This window comes from Sabethes cyaneus, chromosome 1 (assembly GCF_943734655.1).
Source record: "Sabethes cyaneus chromosome 1, idSabCyanKW18_F2, whole genome shotgun sequence".
Lineage (NCBI taxonomy): Eukaryota > Metazoa > Arthropoda > Insecta > Diptera > Culicidae > Sabethes > Sabethes cyaneus.
In genome coordinates, this window is record NC_071353.1 from 31,981,541 (window position 1) to 32,001,711 (window position 20,171).

General features: G+C 42.3%; 1 protein-coding gene across 7 annotated transcripts in view; it reads left to right on the forward strand.

The window, feature by feature from the left end:
- Positions 1-20,171, forward strand: part of LOC128734338 (serine-rich adhesin for platelets) — a 38,680-nt gene that overhangs the window by 10,262 nt on the left and 8,247 nt on the right. For all 7 annotated transcript variants that reach the window (XM_053828518.1, XM_053828510.1, XM_053828484.1 and 4 more), the window contains 2 exons: positions 17,440-18,496; positions 19,310-19,484. In XM_053828518.1, the coding sequence (XP_053684493.1) occupies positions 17,440-18,496; positions 19,310-19,484 (1,232 nt within the window). The remainder of the gene's footprint in view (positions 1-17,439; positions 18,497-19,309; positions 19,485-20,171) is intronic.

Genomic DNA, 20,171 nt, shown 5'->3' on the forward strand with positions numbered 1-20,171 from the left:
TGAAAAAGAAGAAGGCCAGGAAGAAAGAGGAGGATCGAACTCCACCGAAAGTGGCCAGAAAAAAGAGGAGCAAAGGCGATGCCCTTATCCTCAAAACTGAGGGGCTGAGCTATGCAGAAGTTTTGAAGGCCATGAGAGGGGATGAGCAGCTGAAGGGTCTTGGCGCGGATGTACGGAGTATCCGCCGCTCCCGCACCGGCGACATGATCCTTGAGCTCAAAAAGGATGCCACTGAGAAGGGTTCTGCCTACAAAGTGCTGGCAGAAAAGGTCCTTGGTGATGGCATACAGATCCGCGCACTGACGCCTGAGATGACTCTCCAGCTTAAAAACCTGGACGAGATCACTGAAGCGGTCGAACTGACACGAGCTCTCAAGGAGCAATGTAACGTGGTGGTGACTACCGAAGCAGTTCGTCTGCGCAAGGGACCGGCGGGAACCCAGGTAGCTACAATAAGACTTCCACTGGTAGACGGGAATACAGCCCTGAAGGCGGCCAAGCTGAAGGTGGGATGGTCCGTATGCTCACTGAGCGTGTTCCAGCAGCCGGAGGCTTGCTTCCGGTGCTTTGAGCGAGGGCACAAGTCCTGGAGCTGTAAGGGGCCTGACAGAAGCCACCTGTGTAGAAGATGTGGCGGTACGGGCCATATAGCGAGGGACTGTTCGGCGCCGCCTAAGTGCCTGATATGTACAGGCCAACGGGACGCTAAGCACACAACAGGAGGCTCAAAGTGCCCGGCAGGCGCGCCTGCGACTAAAACACGGGCGTAGTGCAGGTAACACAACTAAACTTGAACCACTGCCATGCGGCCCAGCAGCTGTTATACCAAGCAGTTACTGAGTCGTTGACGGACATTGCCATCATCTCGGACCCATACCGCATCCCTGCCGGAAACGGTAACTGGGTCTCGGATAGGTCCGGGTTGGCGGCTATATGGACGACAAGCAGGTTCCCGGTTCAAGAGGTTGTGTCAACTGCAGACGAGGGATTTGCGGTTGCCAAAATGGGTGGAGTGTTCTACTGCAACTGTTATGCTCCGCCGAGTTGGTCGATCGAGCAGTTTACGCGGATGGTAGACCAAGTATCAGTTGCGCTGACTGGTCTAAGGCCGGTGGTTGTGGCGGGCGACTTTAACGCTTGGGCGGTTGAGTGGGGAAGTCGTCGCACGAACCATAGGGGTCGGATTCTGCTTGAGGCTCTGGCAAAGCTCAACGTAGACCTGGCCAACGTCGGCACCACAAGTACCTTCAGCAGGAATGGTGCAGAGTCCATTATCGACGTGACATTCGGCAGCCCTGGTCTGATAGGAGACTGGAGGGTAGACAATGGCTACACTCACAGTGACCATCAGGCGGTCCGCTATGGTGTTGGTCAGATAACGAGGCGGCAGGCGGCGGGTAGAGCCAACACTCCAACCACCCGTGGGTGGAAGACATCATACTTCGATCCTGAAGTATTTGTGGAAGCGATCCGAAGAGAGTGCGGTGATCGCGATATGCCCGATCCGAACGCTGATCATTTGGTTGAGGTGCTGTCGCGAGCGTGTGACGCCACCATGCCTAGGAAAAGCCGACCTAGGTATGGTAGGTCACCGGTTTACTAGTGGACAGAAGAAATTGCGGAACTCCGCGGAGCCTGCTTTCGTGCAAGGAGAATTATGCAAAGAGCTCGTTCGGACGAGGGCAGAGCAGAATGTCGAGTAGCACTAGTTTCTGCACGCGCAGCGCTTAAGAGTGGGATAATAGCTAGCAAGCGAGCCTGCTTTGAAAGGTTATGTGCCAGTGCCAATGCGAACCAGTGGGGTGATGCCTACAGGATCGTAATGGCAAAGGCCAAGGGCGTGATGGCACCCGCAGAGAGATCGCCAGAGATGCTGGAGCGGATCATTGAGGGCCTCTTTCCGCGCCACGAGCCAAGGCCCTGGCCTCAAGCCGCTGAGTCGTCCCACGGCCGACGTTCCAGTATCTCAGGCCATAGCGTAGGATGGTCGGTCTCCGTGCCGAACATCCAAAGTAACGTGGGCGACGGTGGTTTAGAGGTCGGGGAGGAAGTAACGGTTACGAACGAGGAACTCATTGAGATCGCTAAATCCCTAACGGTGAGCAAGGCACCGGGATCAGACGGAATCCCGAATATGGCCCTTAAAGCGGCTATTCTGGAGACCCCCGAATTATTCGGGGCAGTAATGAGTAGATGCCTGGAAGCTGGCAACTTCCCGGACAGATGGAAACGACAGAATCTGGTCCTATTGCCGAAGCCGGGAAAACCTCCGGGTATCCCCTCGTCATATAGGCCGATCTGTCTGCTCGATACTGCCGGCAAGGTGTTGGAAAGGGTTATCCTTAACAGACTCGTACAGTACACTGAGGGTACAAACGGTCTGTCAAGGAACCAATTCGGCTTCCGAAAAGGCAAATCTACGGTGGATGACATCTTGTCTGTCACTAAGACAGCCGAGGTGGCAATCCAGCCCAAGAGGACAGGTATTCGTTATTGCGCAGTTGTCACGCTCGACGTGAGAAATGCGTTTAATAGCGCTAGCTAGGACTCCATAGCCAACTCGCTTCGGAACGTCCAAGTGCCGGTGTCACTGTATAGGATCCTGGAAAATTATTTCCAGAATCGTGTGCTATGCTACAACACGGAGGAGGGTCAGAAGTGCGTTCCAATCACCGCAGGGGTTCCGCAAGGTTCCATACTGGGCCCGGTGTTGTGGAACGTCATGTATGACGAGGTGTTGAAGCTAAAGTTCCCGGTAGGGGTGGTGATTGTCGGCTTTGCGGATGACATCACCCTGGAAGTCTATGGTGAATCTATCAGAGAGGTTGAGTTGACGGCTGCCCACTCTATAAGCATTGTTGAAGATTGAATGCGATCCAGGAAACTGGAGCTAGCGCATCATAAAACGGAGGTTATCGTGGTGAACAACCGCAAGTCGGTACAGCAAGCAAAGATCAGCGTCGGGGACTGCACTATTTCGTCAACGCGGTCCTTAAAACTTCTGGGAGTCATGGTCGACGACAAGCTCAAGTTCGGGAGCCACGTCGACCATACCTGCAAGAAGGCTTCCACAGCTATTTCGGCATTGTCTCGTATAATGTCTAATAGCTCTGCGGTATATGGCAGCAAACGAAGGCTATTAGCCAACGTGGTCCAGTCTATACTTAGGTATGGCGGGCCGGTGTGGTCATCGGCGTTAGGTACCAAAAGCTATCTAGCCAAGCTGGAAAGCACCTATCGTCTCATGTGCTTGAGAGTGGCGAGTGCGTATCGCACAGTTTCACATGACGCAATCTGCGTCCTAGCAGGTATGATGCCTATTGGCATTATCATCAGCGAAGACGTAGAGTGCTTCAACCAACGAGGAACTAAAGGCATACGGAGTACCACAAGATTGGCCTCGATGACCACATGGCAGCGGGCATGGTCTAATTCCACAAAAGGTCGGTGGACACACCGACTTATCCCGGAACTATCTGGGTGGGTCAACAGGCGCCACGGCGAAGTCAACTTCTACCTGACACAGATTCTGTCAGGGCATGGTTGCTTCAGACAGTATCTGCATAAGTTTGGGCATGCGGAGTCCCCCGTTGTCCCGAATGCGTGGATGTTGAGGAAACGGCAGAACATGCTTTCTTCATATGCCCTCGTTTCGCGGGCGCGAGAAGCAGCATGATGGCAGTGAGCGGACAGGACACTACTCCGGATAACTTAGTCCAAAAGATGTGTTCCAGCTCGGACATCTGGGGAGCGGTCAATGCGGCTGCTACCCAGATTGTACTCGAGCTACAAACCCACTGGAGAGCCGATCAACGGCGAATAAACAGCCTAACTACCATAGTCCAGTAGTTATCTAAGCGAGTGCATTAAGCACAATACCCCTCCCTGAAGTAATACCGATAAGGTGGTGCCAGGGGGGATTGAGGCTGGAGACTCGAGTAGGGTTTTAGTGGGTCTGGATCCTCACGCCCCATTAGGGGGGTCGGGATACCTAAACCCCACTCCCTGAGGTATCTTCTCAGGTGTCTGATAGTACCGTATCTTCTAAGGCGCTCAGCAGATTTCCCAACTCGTAAAAAAAGAGCATTTTACGTGACAAAGCGACATGCTGACTTGCTGATATCGATGTTGCGCTTTCCCTGTGCTGTGCTGGTACTTTGACAATCCGCAGATGCCCCACGGGAAAGCAAAACAGAGCTGCCAAAAGAATTGGTGAATGACCAATTGGTTAAAACCACATTAAATAGCAATAAGCAATTATTGAAAAGATTAGATTGAGAAAATTAAATACTCCGGAGAAAACGGTAGGGTCCCAAATTTATGCATGCACAAATATCTGTATTTCTGGGAGCTGTGAAGCAAAATCAATATCAGCAATGTTGTTATGGTTCGTAAAATGGTCAATTCGGCTGATATTCCAATACCAATATCAGCGACACGGCTGACATTGGTATTGATATTAGTGATGTCCGAAATTTTTAATTATTCGATTGCCGATTAATCGATCGAGTAGGCACTGGTCGATTAGTTCAGTATTCGTGCTAGTAGTAGTGTTCGACATCGGAACGAAAATTGAGGTCCGGGTTCCGGTCCGGTAAAAATCGGCACGAATTTTCTCATTCCGACTTTATTCCGGTCCGATTTGGCTCGGTTCCGGTTCCGGAACCTGAGCAGAGCCAAATCGGACCGGATCATTAGTCTTTATAGTCGGAATAACAAAGTTCGTGCCGCCTTTTAACCGGACCGGCCCGGAACCCGGACTTCAATTTTCGTTCCGATGTCGAACACTAGCTAGTAGTATTCGACTATAAATATTCGAATATTTCGTTAAATTATTCGATTAATCTTTCGATTATGAACGATTAATGGGGATTATTCTCATTTTTTAATCTTATTTAAACTATTCGCTTAATGAATTACTCGTGTCGGCAGTATTCGATTACAAATTATTCGATTATTCCATGCTGTAATCGATTAATCGAGAAATTACCGGACATCACTAAATGTAGAAATTGAATTTACACTCAAGTCGCTTTTCACGCGAAGGATACCTCCCGCGTAAATCAAAACCGCGTAAATTCCGAAAACCGCGTAAATTCTGAAAACCGCGTAAATTCCGAAAACCGCGGTAAAAAAACCGCGTAAATTCCGCTTAAAAAACAAAATTTCGCGTAAAAAAAACTGTGGATTTCAACACTACGTGTAAAAATAGACGTTTTGACCACATCCGCGTAAATTCAGAAAACCGCCTAAATTCCGAAAACCGCGTAAGAAAAACCGCGTAAATTCCGAAAACCGCGTGAAAATAGTCGCGTAAAAAATCTCGTAAAAAGCGACTTCAGTGTATATAAATTGCATTTTTTCATACCGCAGTAATTTGTATTAATTATTTTGAATTAATAATAATGCCTGTATTAAAACGTGTTTAAAAAAATTAAAATGGCTTTCAGCTTCCTGTTAAATGAATTGCCTCACTTTGCGAGCGTACTTTTTTTTGCGTATTTGCTCTGTTTGATCTGCACAGAAATCTGCTGGCGCAAACATTTTCGGGCCGAATGTATTTGATAATCTCACGAATTTCATGCTGTTTTGCAAACAGTGTACTGGCCCCACAAAATATGTCAAAATTTATTTGATTTTGTAACACGGGTAACGTCTCAGATCGAATTTTTGACATCAAATTTGACAAACAGTGTACTGGGCAAGACAAATATGTCTGTCAAATACCAAAATTTGCCCAAATTCTGACAGGAAGAAAATTTGACGATAAAGCAAACAGTGTACTGGTACCTTTAGGAAGGTTACAGCGGCTTGGCTATGCTGCAGTTTGAGAAATCCGAATTTTTGCAAGTAGAAATTCTTTTTGCAGCGTTTTATCCATTTTTATAATTGAAAACTACTAGATAAGCAACACCCCCCCCCTCACCTTCCCGCTCTTTCCCCTCCACACCAAAAAAAATCATTACTTTCCCTTACCGTCCCTCCATCAATTGTAGAACCACCGTTTCTTGAAAACTACAAGGTATACAGCCCTAAGGGTTGTACGAAAGGGTGACGTAGGACTATATCAGATCATCAGATCAAAGACGAATGTAAACTGCATTTCTGGCATATGCATGTTTATAAGAATCTGTGAGTGCCATTGTTTAAGTGAATGTTTAAAAGAGAAGAGCGAAATAGTCAGATTCAATTCTTCATTTAATGCAATGGTGGGTTTGAAAATACGTATACGGAGGTTCATAAGTACAACACCTGCAACCTTTGAGACATAGAGATTTCTTTTAAAAATCACTAGTGTGCATCATAAAGGTTGAAATGGTTATGAATGGCCAATTTCTGTTTTAGTCGTATGAGAGTCCTTATCCTCCTACCACAGGGTTGAGGGGTCTCAAACCATCATAAAATAAATAAATTCAAAATAAATTCATGCCTCCCAAAACCCCTACATGCCAAATTTGGTTCCAGTTGCTTGATTAGTTCTAGAGTTTTGAGGAAATTTATATTTTATTTGTATGGGAGCCCCCCCCCCCCCCTTTTAGAAGGGGAAGAGGTCTCAGTACACCGTAGAAAAAAATCCTACCTTCTGAAACCCCCTTATGTCAAATTTGGTTCCATTTGTTTGATTAGTTCTCGAGTTTTGAGGAAATCTGTGTTTCATTTGTATAGGAGCCCCCCCCCCCCCTCTTGCGCCTTAAAATTGCTCTGTTACCCGTTCCATAAAATTGCTAGTCATTTTATCTATCCAACGACATATAAATTGTTCAGTTTCGTCCAGTAGTTTAGTAGTTATTAGCATTTGAAATTTTTCATTCAAACGTTACACTTCTATTTTCGTTTTCACAAAGTGCTACCCAGTCCCAGTATAGTAAACAAAGACGTAGTCATACGTCAAAAAAAATATTATTATCAATGCCTGGCCGCATTTCAAGGTCAAAGACTAACAACAAAGAGTTTGGTCTAAGTTAAACTTGTTTGCAATAAGTTTTGTGCATTTAAATGCTTTATAATGGGTTGACAGTCAAATATACATAGGCGTCCCTACCGGTTGCTATTATCTTGTCTTGGCCGTTATTTTTGAAAAAATTAGCCTAAATTTAATGCTTGATGTTCGAAAAATACCATATGTACAATTCATTATTGTAAAAACGAAAAATCTCATCAATTATTTTTCGCAAATTCCTAGGACCTTTAATCTTAATTTCTTTATTTTTATAAAATCAAATATTTTGCAATTTTTTAAGCGTGTAGGGCGTTATATCTCTGCATATTAGCGTTGATAGGAGGAAATGCTTATCAACTTAGAGACTATATTTGCTCGTTTCATGGTGCCTGTTTTTTATTTTCAGGTATAATAAATTCAAGTCTGTCAGGAGGTTTTTGAGCAACCGTAAATCTCGCATGTGCATAATATTTCTCGATATAAATTTCTAAACTATGCTTCATTATGTAGTACCATTACCATTAAATTTGATTTATATAAAAGGTGTATTTTTGATCTTAGTTTTCTTAATTATTTAATTAATTACTTAATTCTTAATAATTTTAATTAAAATGTCCGAATATCCAGGTTAGTCTCATACAACCGGTGCTTGCATACTGAGAATCGTTTCGTATGGTAATTTAGCATCGTCTGCTTTCGTGTCTCGCTCGTTGCATTTTACCGACAGCGGTTGTTTTAAAAGGCCATGTTGAATTCATTTGAGCGCACTTAGTAATGGTGCGTTTACTAACCGGAACTTTTATTGAAATCTTATAAACGTGCATTTTTATCGTGAAATCGGTTATCTAGGAACATCGTGCATTATTTCTATCATATGATTATCAAATATCAAAAGCTTGATAGCTTTTATACAGATCCCTAATAAAGTAGTCAGAGTTTTTTAGCAAGTTCTATGCTCGAATGATGCCAGAAGGTATCTCGCGCAGTCAATGTTTTTGATGAATTGCCAAATAGACACGTTTGTCTCAGGACAGTTTTCGTGCTGTTGCTATACCTCTATGTAATGTGTTTGGGACGACCGCCCCTCGAAAAAACGGTCATCTAATACAGTTCACTTTGTTTTCCGCTGGCTACCGAACATAATGTCTATCGGCATTTAGGGTAAAGAACTAGTTTTAAGCAGTCTAAGCGGGTCACTGATTGTTTTACCTTATTACAAGCGATGGGTTGACTGAGTGGGGGATATCAGCATACCAATCTTCTTGCTATCTTTAGTTCTTCAAGCTGTTACCATTGGAAGATACTATTGTTGAGCTAAACTTTTGATTTTTCGCTTTAAAAGTTGGAGCGGCGGAACTAATTTTGAATAGACCGAACCTATTTTCACCCGCAAGGTGCTTTTTTAAGCAATTCTGAAATCTGAATTTTTTTACGTCCCCTTAAAAAATCCCTCGAACTTTCCCCCTATTCAGTAAGTCCGCGTTCCTATCCGCGACCTACTAATCGGCATCTGATGCGTAATCGGCATAGCGTATCGGCATAGATGCGTAAAATGCCATCTGTCTAAATTGTTTATCGGGGCATACACTCACCGCATCGTTAGGCAAACGGTATTCGTCGTCTCTTTTATTCTCTAGTGTTCTTATGGGAAACTGCGAGTTTGACGTATCACTCGCTGTTCATAAGGATGGTGGGAGAACAAAAGAGGTAAACATAGCAGTACAAACGATCCGACTCAGAACAGTGTTGTCAAAGCAAATAACATTGAAACACATCGTTGCTTTATTAAATCACTGAGAAAATCTTCGAAAATTATTGAAAAAGCTGTCTTTTGTGTTGTTTTTGATAAAGAAAAATTATTTATGAACATACATTTCTCTTGAAAGTATTGAACCACGTTTTCACCATAGGAGGTTTCAGTTAATTTCAAACTTAAAATTCTTATTTCCAGAACCGAAACAGTGTCTTGGCAACACGATAGTTCATTAGTTGTGCTGCAGCTGCTGCTACTGGTGAACCGGTTCCGTCAATTCAGAATTTGTTTTCAGTTTTGTTAGAAAATAATAAAACTTTCGGCTAGTGACAAAGCCTTAGATAATAGAAAAAAAAGTGAATAATATGGTATGTGACAATTGATTGCTTGACTTTTAGAGTGGTTGTAATCAGTGCTGAAAAATGTGCAGGATTCGTTAGTAGCGAGGTGGCGATTGCCTTCAGCAGCTGAAAAATGTACGTTTTTGGACAACAATTTTTAATTCATCTTTTCGATTCTGCAGTAATTCTACTTGCATACAATGGGAAATCCTTGAGGTGATGGTGGCTAACCCCATACATACATACACATACAACAATTTTTAATTCATCATATTTCTTGTCGGAAACCCAATAAATTGTGTTTGTGTGAATCAAATGTACGGTTAAGTGATTTGTGAAGATGATCCTATCAAAAGATTTTGAAAATATGAATAAAAAAGTGCATTTTCGGCTCATTTACGTTCAACTGATTAAAATAGGTGACACTGCTTAACTCGTTCCTTACCCTAATAACTGACCGCGCGCGATTTCGAATGAATCGAATACCTATGTTGACAGCACATATAGCACATAGCGAATATGTTGATAGCATTTCGGTGCGGTAAACTGATTTCGCATGGTTTTTTTTTATATCGGTATGTCGGATCTCCACTACCTGTTTCACAATGACCACGTAACCAAAAACGTCCTCAAATCGTACGCGAGCTCGAATGACAGTGATCGCACCTCCTGCCTCGGTGGATCCAGATTAATTCCTTTCTACTAGCAACAACTCCTTCCTGTGACACTTGTGGTGGGTGATGCAGAGGATTCCTCGGTCTCTAGTAGTAGCAAGTGTCTGACTAACATTTCTTTCCCTCCCAAATTGTCCTGCATGGGCGTGGCCAGCTTTGCTATTGATCATCACAAAGAATTAGGTCACCAGAAAATGCAAACTGAGAATGATCTGCTACTCCCAAGCATCATTCTGATGATTCTTTGTGCAATCTCAGCTGATCTAGATCAATCGCGGGAAACTCACGGGCGTTCAAACTATGCTATGCTATGCTTATAAAATCAAATATTTTACAATTTTTTCTTTATAGACAATAGAAATACCTTTCCAATGATGTATAACACTCATAATTTAAACATTAAGTTTTATGAACCGAAAACAAAATTGGTCTCAACCTGCAGCAGTCTCCCCTACCCTTGTAGATATCATGATGAACTCTGTGTTAATAACTGAGCGTTTTGAATATGAAATAGCCAGTGTTGGGCACCACTAATTCGCTTACCGATACAATTTGCTCGATAATCGTGGAAATTTCGCTAATCACTAATCGCAAGCTGCAAATTAACAGTCACTGTTTATTATACATATCGCAATAACTTGCATTGTAATTTATCACTGTACAAATTATTAATAATTTATAACTATTACACGACTTTTCTTTATTAAACTTGGATCAAAACCTATTATAATGGATAAAATGCTTTACAGTTCATTAATTTTAAAATAAACAGCGGCATTACATTTGTAATTATGAATCAGCAACAATTCGGCTAGTCTGAGTATAAATTATAAAGTATAATTAGCGTTTAGCGATTGGTCGGTTAGTGAATTAGCGGTGCCCAACCATGGAAATAACAAAACTAATTAGCGAATTCATTATAAATGCAGTTTACGTTAAGTTTGCAATCTACCAATAAAGAAATTGATCCCAAATCTAATTCTGTTTCTGTCATTCATTTTGACAATGAATTAGTTTGATATTTGAGATTTTATGATTTTAAGGAAAACAAAGATGCAATAAATACACTACAGGTAGATATATCAGTTCAGAGATCTTCAATGTATATATCATTTTACATTACCTGTTGTAATCCTAGGTTCATCCGAATCCGATTAATAAATCAATTCGCTATGAAACATCTCTAATTCTAATTCTCTAAATACAGCCATAGTTGCTCTAGAAAAGTTTTATATAGGTATTTTGAATTCATAACGTGTAGCAATTTGCGACTAGTGTTGTTTCAGAGCGGTGCCTATTGAAGCGAACCAGAGAGTAGCTTCTCCATTATTCGACGGCTACAACCTGTAAACACGAGGGACCTTGGACGAATTCTCCATAAATTCGCAGCAGCGTAACATGACAAATTCGCTGCCCCTCGTTGTGTAGATTGATTGTAAATCAACCATGCGAACTAGCCATTGCCACGAGGCATACCAGCGATAAAACCTGTCCTGCCTTCCAACCGGCCCACCATGTTGGCTATAAACCATATGTTATAATATGTATAAACTAAGTTGCAATAGCTGCTACTGAAGGTCAGTAGAAGTATTGGAAAAATGAAAGCGACTGGTTTCCATGGAATGATGAATCGATATTGCTGAAATGAACTTTGCTTGCACAGCAGAATGGAAGAAATGCCACGGCGCACAGTTTGCAGTCGTGCAAGTTGCATCAGAGCAGCGTAGGGAAGATCGGAGCTAGCAGGATCGATTTTTCGTATTCTGCCGTAATAAAGCAGATCTAATTTTTTGAAAATGAAAAGTGTTTGAAAACTTACCCTTTGCTTCGAGATGCCGCAAATGTAAAAAAACCATATCTCATTTTTTCGCTTCAAACTTATAATCCACACAGATTATTTAGATCATACGTGAACTTGCTAATATTTTGCTGTAAAAATTCTGAATCAAAAATGCTTACGAAAAGCGGATTTACTAGTTTATTTTTTGCTGAAATATTCAGTTTGAATTACTTTGGCATTTGATTCGATTAGTCCCAGTCTCCTTTACTGTATAAACCAAACCAATAGCGTATGCTTGACGATACAATTCACCACAATGCAATGGTTTTGGTTCAGCGCTTAAGAGCCTCCCAGTACATTGCTAAGCTTTTTCTGAATACTGAACATAATCTTTGAACTGTAAATTGAGTATTTTATCCATATTAGTTGTAAAGGGAATATGTGCATTTACAGTTAATTGCTCTAAATTTGATGAAGCTACATGTTTTCTTATGCTATGCTTTATAAACTAACGATTAAGTGTTTCACATCTGATCCGATGCTCGTAACTTGATTAGATCCCTGTGTATTAGTTTACTAGACTACGGCATGCACAAACAATGCATTTTAAGATAAACGCCCGAGCCGGCAGACGATTATTTCACCATTACGCCATTTCCACTTGGTAGAGTTTGATTAACTTCGGGATAAGGAAAAGCTCCCAAATGAGAGAGAATTGCATTTATAATAATAGTGAAACTTTACACGGATTTTCATGCTCTTTTGCATAGTTGCTGCAAGTTTTCGTTTTCTCTTACTCGTTTTTACTTCGTCTAGTATTTGTTGGTTTGTAAATACAACGAAAACCCGGTACGCAATCGTGTACGGTGTATCGTTTGATTACATGTTTTAATCGATGTACACGATGCGTTTGCTTGTTCAATTCGCACCTTGTTAGCTAATCAGTTTTTGACAGGATAATTAATGAAAAACGAAAATTTATCATACTAGGCGTTTTCCAAAATTGTTGTACAGGTTTGGGCCGAAAGGCCATGAAATTTTGTACACGGGCAATAATTGCGTCGAAGAGCAAATAGGAGAAGGTGATATAATATGCCCCTCCTTAATATATATCTATATCATACTTCCCAAAATTAACGTTACAACTGTCACTGTAAGTTGTTAAAAAAGCAAAGCCATGGGTATAAGCGTCCTGTTGAGAACTTGACCCTTCTTTATCGACAGACTTCGCAGCTGATTGTTAGAGTACAGAACAATTACGGGGCTAGTGCAACGATCCTACTGACACTATAGACACCTCCCAGCCGAGATTCGAACATACGAGAACTGGCTTGTTAGGCCAGCATCGTACCCCGAAGCTGATTGGACGGGCGTATGTTGGTATTTGAGTTGAAAATTAATTACAACAATTTAGATTTAACAACGTAGATTTGTAGAATAAAAATGGATGGAATTATTTAATAATGGCATCTAAGTTTTGGGGTTTTTCGTCCGCGTGGGGTAATATGCCCACCTGCAGTATAATACATCCCATGCGGTATATTGAATTGGTATTTTAAAACTTGTATATTCGAATCCAAATTATGTGTCCGAAAGATTTCGAACCGGAACCAGAAAAAAACCGAAACGGACCAAAATTTAACAGTTAATTTAACGATTTAACCGGAACGTGCGCACGTGCGCACCGTACTTCTTGGTTCTAACAGTATAGAGGGCGTATCAAGAATCTTCCCTCTCCACTGTATTCGATCCTGGGCTACTCGTCGCCAATTCGTTGAGCGTCTCGAATCACGCAGGTCCACTTCGACCTGGTTGAGCCATCTGGCACATTGGGCTCCTCTATTCCTGGTGGCGGTGGGGTTCTTAAAGTGAACAGATTTCACTGCAAAGTTGTACGGCATCCTTGTGACGTGGCAGGCCTACCGTAGGCTTCCAATTTTTGCCAGGTACACAATGAAAATCTCTCCAGGTAGTGCCTGCAACTCGTGGTTTATACGTATACGCCACTCTCCGCCATCCGTTTGTACTTCGGTCCGCCACACCTTTCGTTAAAATACGGCAAATGCATGTATGCGCGGTGAATGTCATGTAATGGAGGAAGTGACCTCATTGGTGCAGCAAGCAACGGAGATGTGCCACCCCCATCGATAAGTGAAGCTAAAGAAGCCATCCAGCAGCTGAAAAACAACAAAACAGCAGGAAAGGATGGCATTGGAGCTGAACTTATTAAAATGGGCCCTGACAAGCATCTGCATCTGTTCAACTGTTTGCATTAATTGATTGTCAAGATTTGAGATACGGAACGACTACCGACGGAGTAAAAAGACGGGGTTATTTGCCATATCTACATGAAAAGTGATAAGCTGGATTAATGGAACTACCGAGCGATCACTATCCTGAATGCCGCCTACAAAGTGCTTTCCCAAGTCATCTTCCATCGACTATCGCCAATAGCCAATAAATTTGGGGAACCGGTGTATAGAGGCGAAGAATGAATAACAAGCTCGCGCGTCTCAACGACGAACCCAGTATTCAGAAAGTGGTTAAAGCTGAACAAATACATTGGGCAGGACATGCCGCTAGAATGCCGGACAATTTTCCTGCACAAATGGTTTTTGCATCTAATCCGGTAGGAACAAGACGAAGAGGGGCACAACGAGCAAGGTGGCAGGCAGAGCCGGCGTTACAATGCGCGAGGCCCTGTGCAGACTAAGCAGCGAGGGTTTTTTGTATGACATAGGGGTACTGGATTAAAACTATGAAATCGCCGTGGGCGTACACAACCACAAACCGCGTTATTCAGGGGACTGCTGTAGTTGTAATCTTGTGCCCCAATTCAGTACCACATGGTCAAAAATATCAATGATCGTTTGCGTTTGGGATACACTCTAGAAAGAAAACTTATGTTTAAATAAAGCAAGTGCCCCGTAATTGCTGAGCAGATGCGCTGAACTTTCAAGCCAAGAGTTACATAAGTGGCAGTTTCCGGTCATTAGGAGTCTCGTGATTGTGCGTAGTTCACTGCAAATACGTTGAGTAGTTTTTTAGCTACTGTAGGATTTGGATAGATACACTCTTTAACCGTTTAATCTACAACCCCGTATTTAATTCAAGCGAAATGCTTTCTTAACAGCATAATCTAAATAGGCGAACAGCCCAGTTCAGTTTTTTATTCAGAATTATTCCGAGGAGTTTGACTTCATTATTGAAGCTCAGCCTGATGCCAATTAGCATAGAGAAAGTAATAGTATGTTTTCTTCACCTAGTGAATGGTATAACGACTATTTTTGTGGCGTTTATATTAAGACTGTCTTGTAAACATCATAATATGGTGGTGTTTAGAGCTCCTAACAAACAACTTGATAGTACTGCGTTAATCCTTCCTCCGACGATAAGTTTAACGTTGACGGCTAAAGCAATAGTCTCATAACCAAGCTGCGATGTGAAGAAGTGCGTCAGCCACCAGTGTCCAAAGCAAGGGGGAAAGAACTCCCTGTGGACATCCTTTGATCATCGAAATCCTGACAGATGTATCTCCCAATGATGATGTGATTTCTCTGCTCGAAAAAACTGTGCGAATTGAGGCTTGGTTTTGCTCATCTTATGTATACCTACGGAGGTAGAGCAATCTGCTTCTCACAACGTTCAAGTGCTTTCGTTTTCTGTTCTACCGTTTCCTCTCTCTCCGAACGATGCCTGAATACTGTTTTCTCTTACGACCACTCATCTTGCGCAGAAGGAGCACGAGATTATTCGCTCCGTGTCCCAAAGAGAATATGCGATAGGCAATTATATGGACTGGAACGATTTGCTCCGTGACCTTGAGAGCATGCACTCGGTAGCGCTCCGGCAGAAAAAGAAAGGTGAAACCAAACTGATGCTCACTCGCCGGCAGAGCAAAGCAGTAAAGCACTGCAAAAACAAAACAAAACTTGTCGCGGAGGTAACATCCGACTGAGAGAGAGAGAGAGAGAGAGAGAGAGAGAGAGAGCAAATCGATTCGCCTTCTGCGCTTTGCCAATAAAACGCCGTGAATTGAGATTTTTCGCAGAGCACGGCAGAAGCCTGCTTGAATCTTGCTCACAGTGTGGTCGATTTCGTTTTGAGAAAGCTGCAATCGAATGAATTTAATCTAATTGAAACGAAGGACATGTAATCAAAAACTCCTTCAATATCAAGGAAAGCACAAAGTGCCGTCTCCTTATATTTGAGTTATTTCTCAATTAACGTCACTATACAGTGCAGTGCGGTTTCCGTAGATTTGCCGTGTTGGTTACGTACCATGCAACGGAGAGCTCTTTAAAAACTCGTTGCGGATATAGTTATCTGAGATTTTCTCCGTCAACGTAAGAAGCGTTGATATCAGACTTAGGTATGAACACCAACCCTACTTTCCGCCAATTCTCCGGAATATGTCCCAAAGCGAAACTGGCTCGAAATACGTTGATGAGCTCGAATATTGTAGCGTCGTCCATTTTCTGCAAAAATGGGTAGAATACCATCCGGACCTGGAGATTTCATTGATTCAAAAGAGTTAAGTGCCAATTTGATTGTAGTCTCCGTAAACAATCCGCGTGCAAGCTGAACCGAGTTTTTTAGCACATTATATAACGACCTATTCCAAAGCAGTGAGGACTAATTTCATCGATTTTTTCCCACCCGAAACAACCAGCTCAAAATAATTTGGGATCAACTAAAGATCCGATTTAAGAACATAGAACATCTGGGATTTATGAAATCAGTTCCACATTGCAAAAAGGTTACCGTTTACATCGGCCAAACTAGAAGAAATCTGGGAACACTTGGCAGCGGTAACAAAAGCAACAAGAGATGCGGAGAAGGGCACACCATTTTAGATCAAAAGTGGCTGAGCATATCTGCAACGACAACCATCCGCTAACCATCGACAACGTAAAAGTAATAAGCGATTGCTCTGCATGGAAGATGGATGTAACGGAGAGTTTAGAGATTTAAAAGAGATCCTCCTCCGCTTTACTAGGCCTCTGCCAAAACTCTCTTACTGCTTTGGCTAATTTAGTTCTAAAACAGATACTGATGAAGCCTGCAAGTCGTAAGCGAAATACATATCTGTCAAAAATAAGTATAGTATTTGGCTGATAGTTCCTAGCGTACAGGTTAACTGTATGGCCAAAACCATCTTTGAAGATTCTGACTTTGAGTTGAACAGTTCATGCCTTAAACTTATTGTTCGCCTGGTAAAAATATACAAAAAGCATTTGGTGATATTTGACATAAAGGTTTGATAGCCAATTTTTTTCCTATTTACATTGTAAAAGAAATTACACAATTATCTAACTGATCGAACTTTATAGATTGTCTATTCATCAGAATTTTAAATAAGCCGAATGCTTCTCCATATTTAACAATGTAGATGTATAAAATGCAAATATCCGTGTGTTCTGTATAGAATAAAAATCAATAAACCGATGATCCAGGAAATTTTTATGTCCGACTCGGGTTTGTTTGTTATTAGTCTTGTATCTTTTATTTCTTATCTCTATATCAGCAATGTGTTCAGGAAACATATATTCATGATCATTTTACTATTTTATGCTGGTATCAAGATTCGAACCAAATACATTTTGATAGTTGTTGTTAGTTTCAAAAGTTTACAATGACAAAGCCTCTTGAAAAATTGAATTTTTCGTATGGCATACTTTACAACGGACGGGCGTGATTTTAAAACATCTGCCAGTGCCTTCTGGTCAACCAACCACCAAGTTACGGATCAGTAGTATTCAAATGATTAGCAATTGAGTTGCGATTGTCATAAAACAACGAACCGGAGTTTTCCATCACTGTGTCTATTAAGTATATTGAAATAATAAAATTTGGCGAATATACACCCACTCAGTTTTTATTTATTCACGATCGTAAATAACGATAACCTGTATACTGACGATTTCCTGTTTTCTATCTTCCCACTCTAGAAACCGGACCGATATTGGGTTGTGTTCTGCGTTCACGATGACTGCGAAGCATTCCTGGAGGGTTACGCCGATCCGCGGCAGGCTCCGTCACACAACCCGGAGTGGTCCCTAGCGTTACAAACTGTGCAACATATATCGCATGCTCTCGTTCCGGTTGAGCAGGAGTTTGAATTCGTGATAACACTCGGCAACGATGTCGCACGGTTTAATGCCAACACGTGGGACTGCATGCAGGAGTGGGTGGAATCACTGCGCTCGAAGTTGCGTGAAATGAAGCTGCTTTCGCCCAAGGAGAATCTCTACTCGAAACTGCCTGAAGCGAAACCACCGTTAGCTCCCACGCGAGATCCTACGTCACCACTTCCTGCAACACCCCCGGTTCCGGCGGCAATCGTACCAGGGATTGAGCGTGTTCAACCCTCTTCACTATTGCACTCCGCTCTGCAAGCAGGATCCGGTGGCAGCTCCTCAACCTCATTATTACAGAGTGCATCCAATTCATCACCATTCTCCATGGCCACTCCCAATCTCGGAACGTCACCACCGCAGCCGCCTCCGATCACTGCCATGTCCAATACGTCTACCCAGAATCTCATGAATCTGCTCACAAACCCACTGCAAGCTGTGAGCAGCATTAACAATCAACATATTAGCAGTCAGCATCTCTTCGATGCTATATCATTGGCATCTGATCTTTCCGATGGAAGTATTGATGATTACTCAACCGACCTTATCAAACAGTTCATATCTAACAGTGCGTCAACGTCATTGACCCTGCCATCGTCGGAGGTGGTTGCTAGTTCCTCCGGTGTGATTCCTTCCGGTAGCGGTTCGAGTTCATCTAAAACTACCCTAGCACCCAAGGATAGTAGTAGCGCACCACAGCTTCAAAATGGGTCCGCTGTTATCTGTTCGACCTCTTTAGCAACGACCTTTGCTAACAACGTCCTGGCAGATCCAGGAACTGCATCACTCAAGCGCACTGAACAGAAAGTGCTAGTCGACGTGAAAGCGGACAACTTTGGCTTTTCCACCGATAGCGGAAGTGATGAAGATGGTACGTATTCTGTGCGCATGTTTTATTTTACATTCGTTGAACGTGACGTGACTTAATTGGGTTCAATTAAGACCACAGTCGCTGTATTAATATCGTATACAAGGTTCTGCGTGAATCGAGCGGAGAAGTTTGCAAAAGTGAGAAAAGCTAAGGAATACTGAAATATATGCCGTGTGCGTTTCTTAATTTATTGCCATTTAACAGTCATAACTGGGGCGGGCCTTATTAATTGGATGATTTACTATAAAAAAGTCCATGCTTTCAATTTATATCATCAGCAACATACGTTTGAATGTTTCATTTGATTCTTGCATTTACTGGATATTTCGTTGTGAACATCATATGTTTGTAAGTCATACGTAAATAATTATTCGTAGCTAACCTTTTGGTTACAAGTTACAAATTATGTGCGGGTCGCCGATAGTTACTTTCGGTTGCTTTAGTTCTCTCCTGAGTAACAAGTTTGAGAATTTCACGCCGTATATATTCAAGTAACCAGCTCACCTGGAATCACCGTGTTGCGCATGTGACTCACTATTGAATTCCCAATACCGTTTTATTACCATACCACTTTAAAGCGGTACTCCACCCCAGGAGTAATTACCACGCTGTTAGTATTGGTGCCGCTGCAGAGCCACTATCTGCACAACCACTGAATGGCGAAAACTTTCAATTTCACCACTTTCCTGTTTCCATTCTGGTGTTGGTGCTTTTACAGCTTCATCAGTTCTGGACGACAGACACTCGTTCGTGTATATGCTTTATAAAATTTGACTTAATAATTTGTGTCCCCTCTTTCGTATCCATATTTAGTCGACGCCAACAACAGCTCCGGTACCAGTTCCAGTCGAAGCAGCAGTAGCAGCAACAGCAGCAGCTCCGGACTATTGGAGGCAAATGGCAATGAATCATCGCTACTATCAACGCCAACAGCACGCCAATCTTCGGCTAAACCAATCACTCCTTCATCGCCGTTCTGCAAAGCCAGGTAAGTTTATAGCAGATGTATTGAGAGGAAGTGAGTTTATTTTCATGCATCCACTTTTTCTTGGGCTATCGATGGTGACGTCAAGAAGATTCATTCAGCCGGAGGGAATTGAAATGCAAACATGCCGTAAACGAGGGGTTATGAGTTATGACAGGAGGTAATAGTTATACATATTTTTAAATTGGATTTCCGGTTTGACCTCCCAGTCGTTCTCTGTTGGTTGCGATCTCACTGCAATGTTTCTTAAATCATTTTGAATTTACAATGAAACTCTGGTTGAAGTTCGAATGAATAATATTTAGAAAATGCAATAAATTTTACAATTATGCCTATGTGTCGTACGGAACTATTTTTGAGAAATGATTATAGGTACCTGGGCTATGAATATTAGCAATTGTAGAGACTCAATTTTAAGCAATTTTATTGGTTGTCCTCATCTCTCTGCTACTCAAAAACCGTAAAATCGGCTACATATTCCGGTTACTGTCTTACATTCATCACATTAATACAAACAAACGATCTGAGTTTATCAATTCTGTTTTCTGACGGATACGCTTTTGAGTAAATGTGAACGGTCCGGCAAAACAACTCGTTCCAAAAAAATCGAACGAAGTTAAGATCCGTCGGAATACAGAATAATGCTGTATAAATTGGTTTATAATTTTAGTGTTACAAGATTGTGCAAAA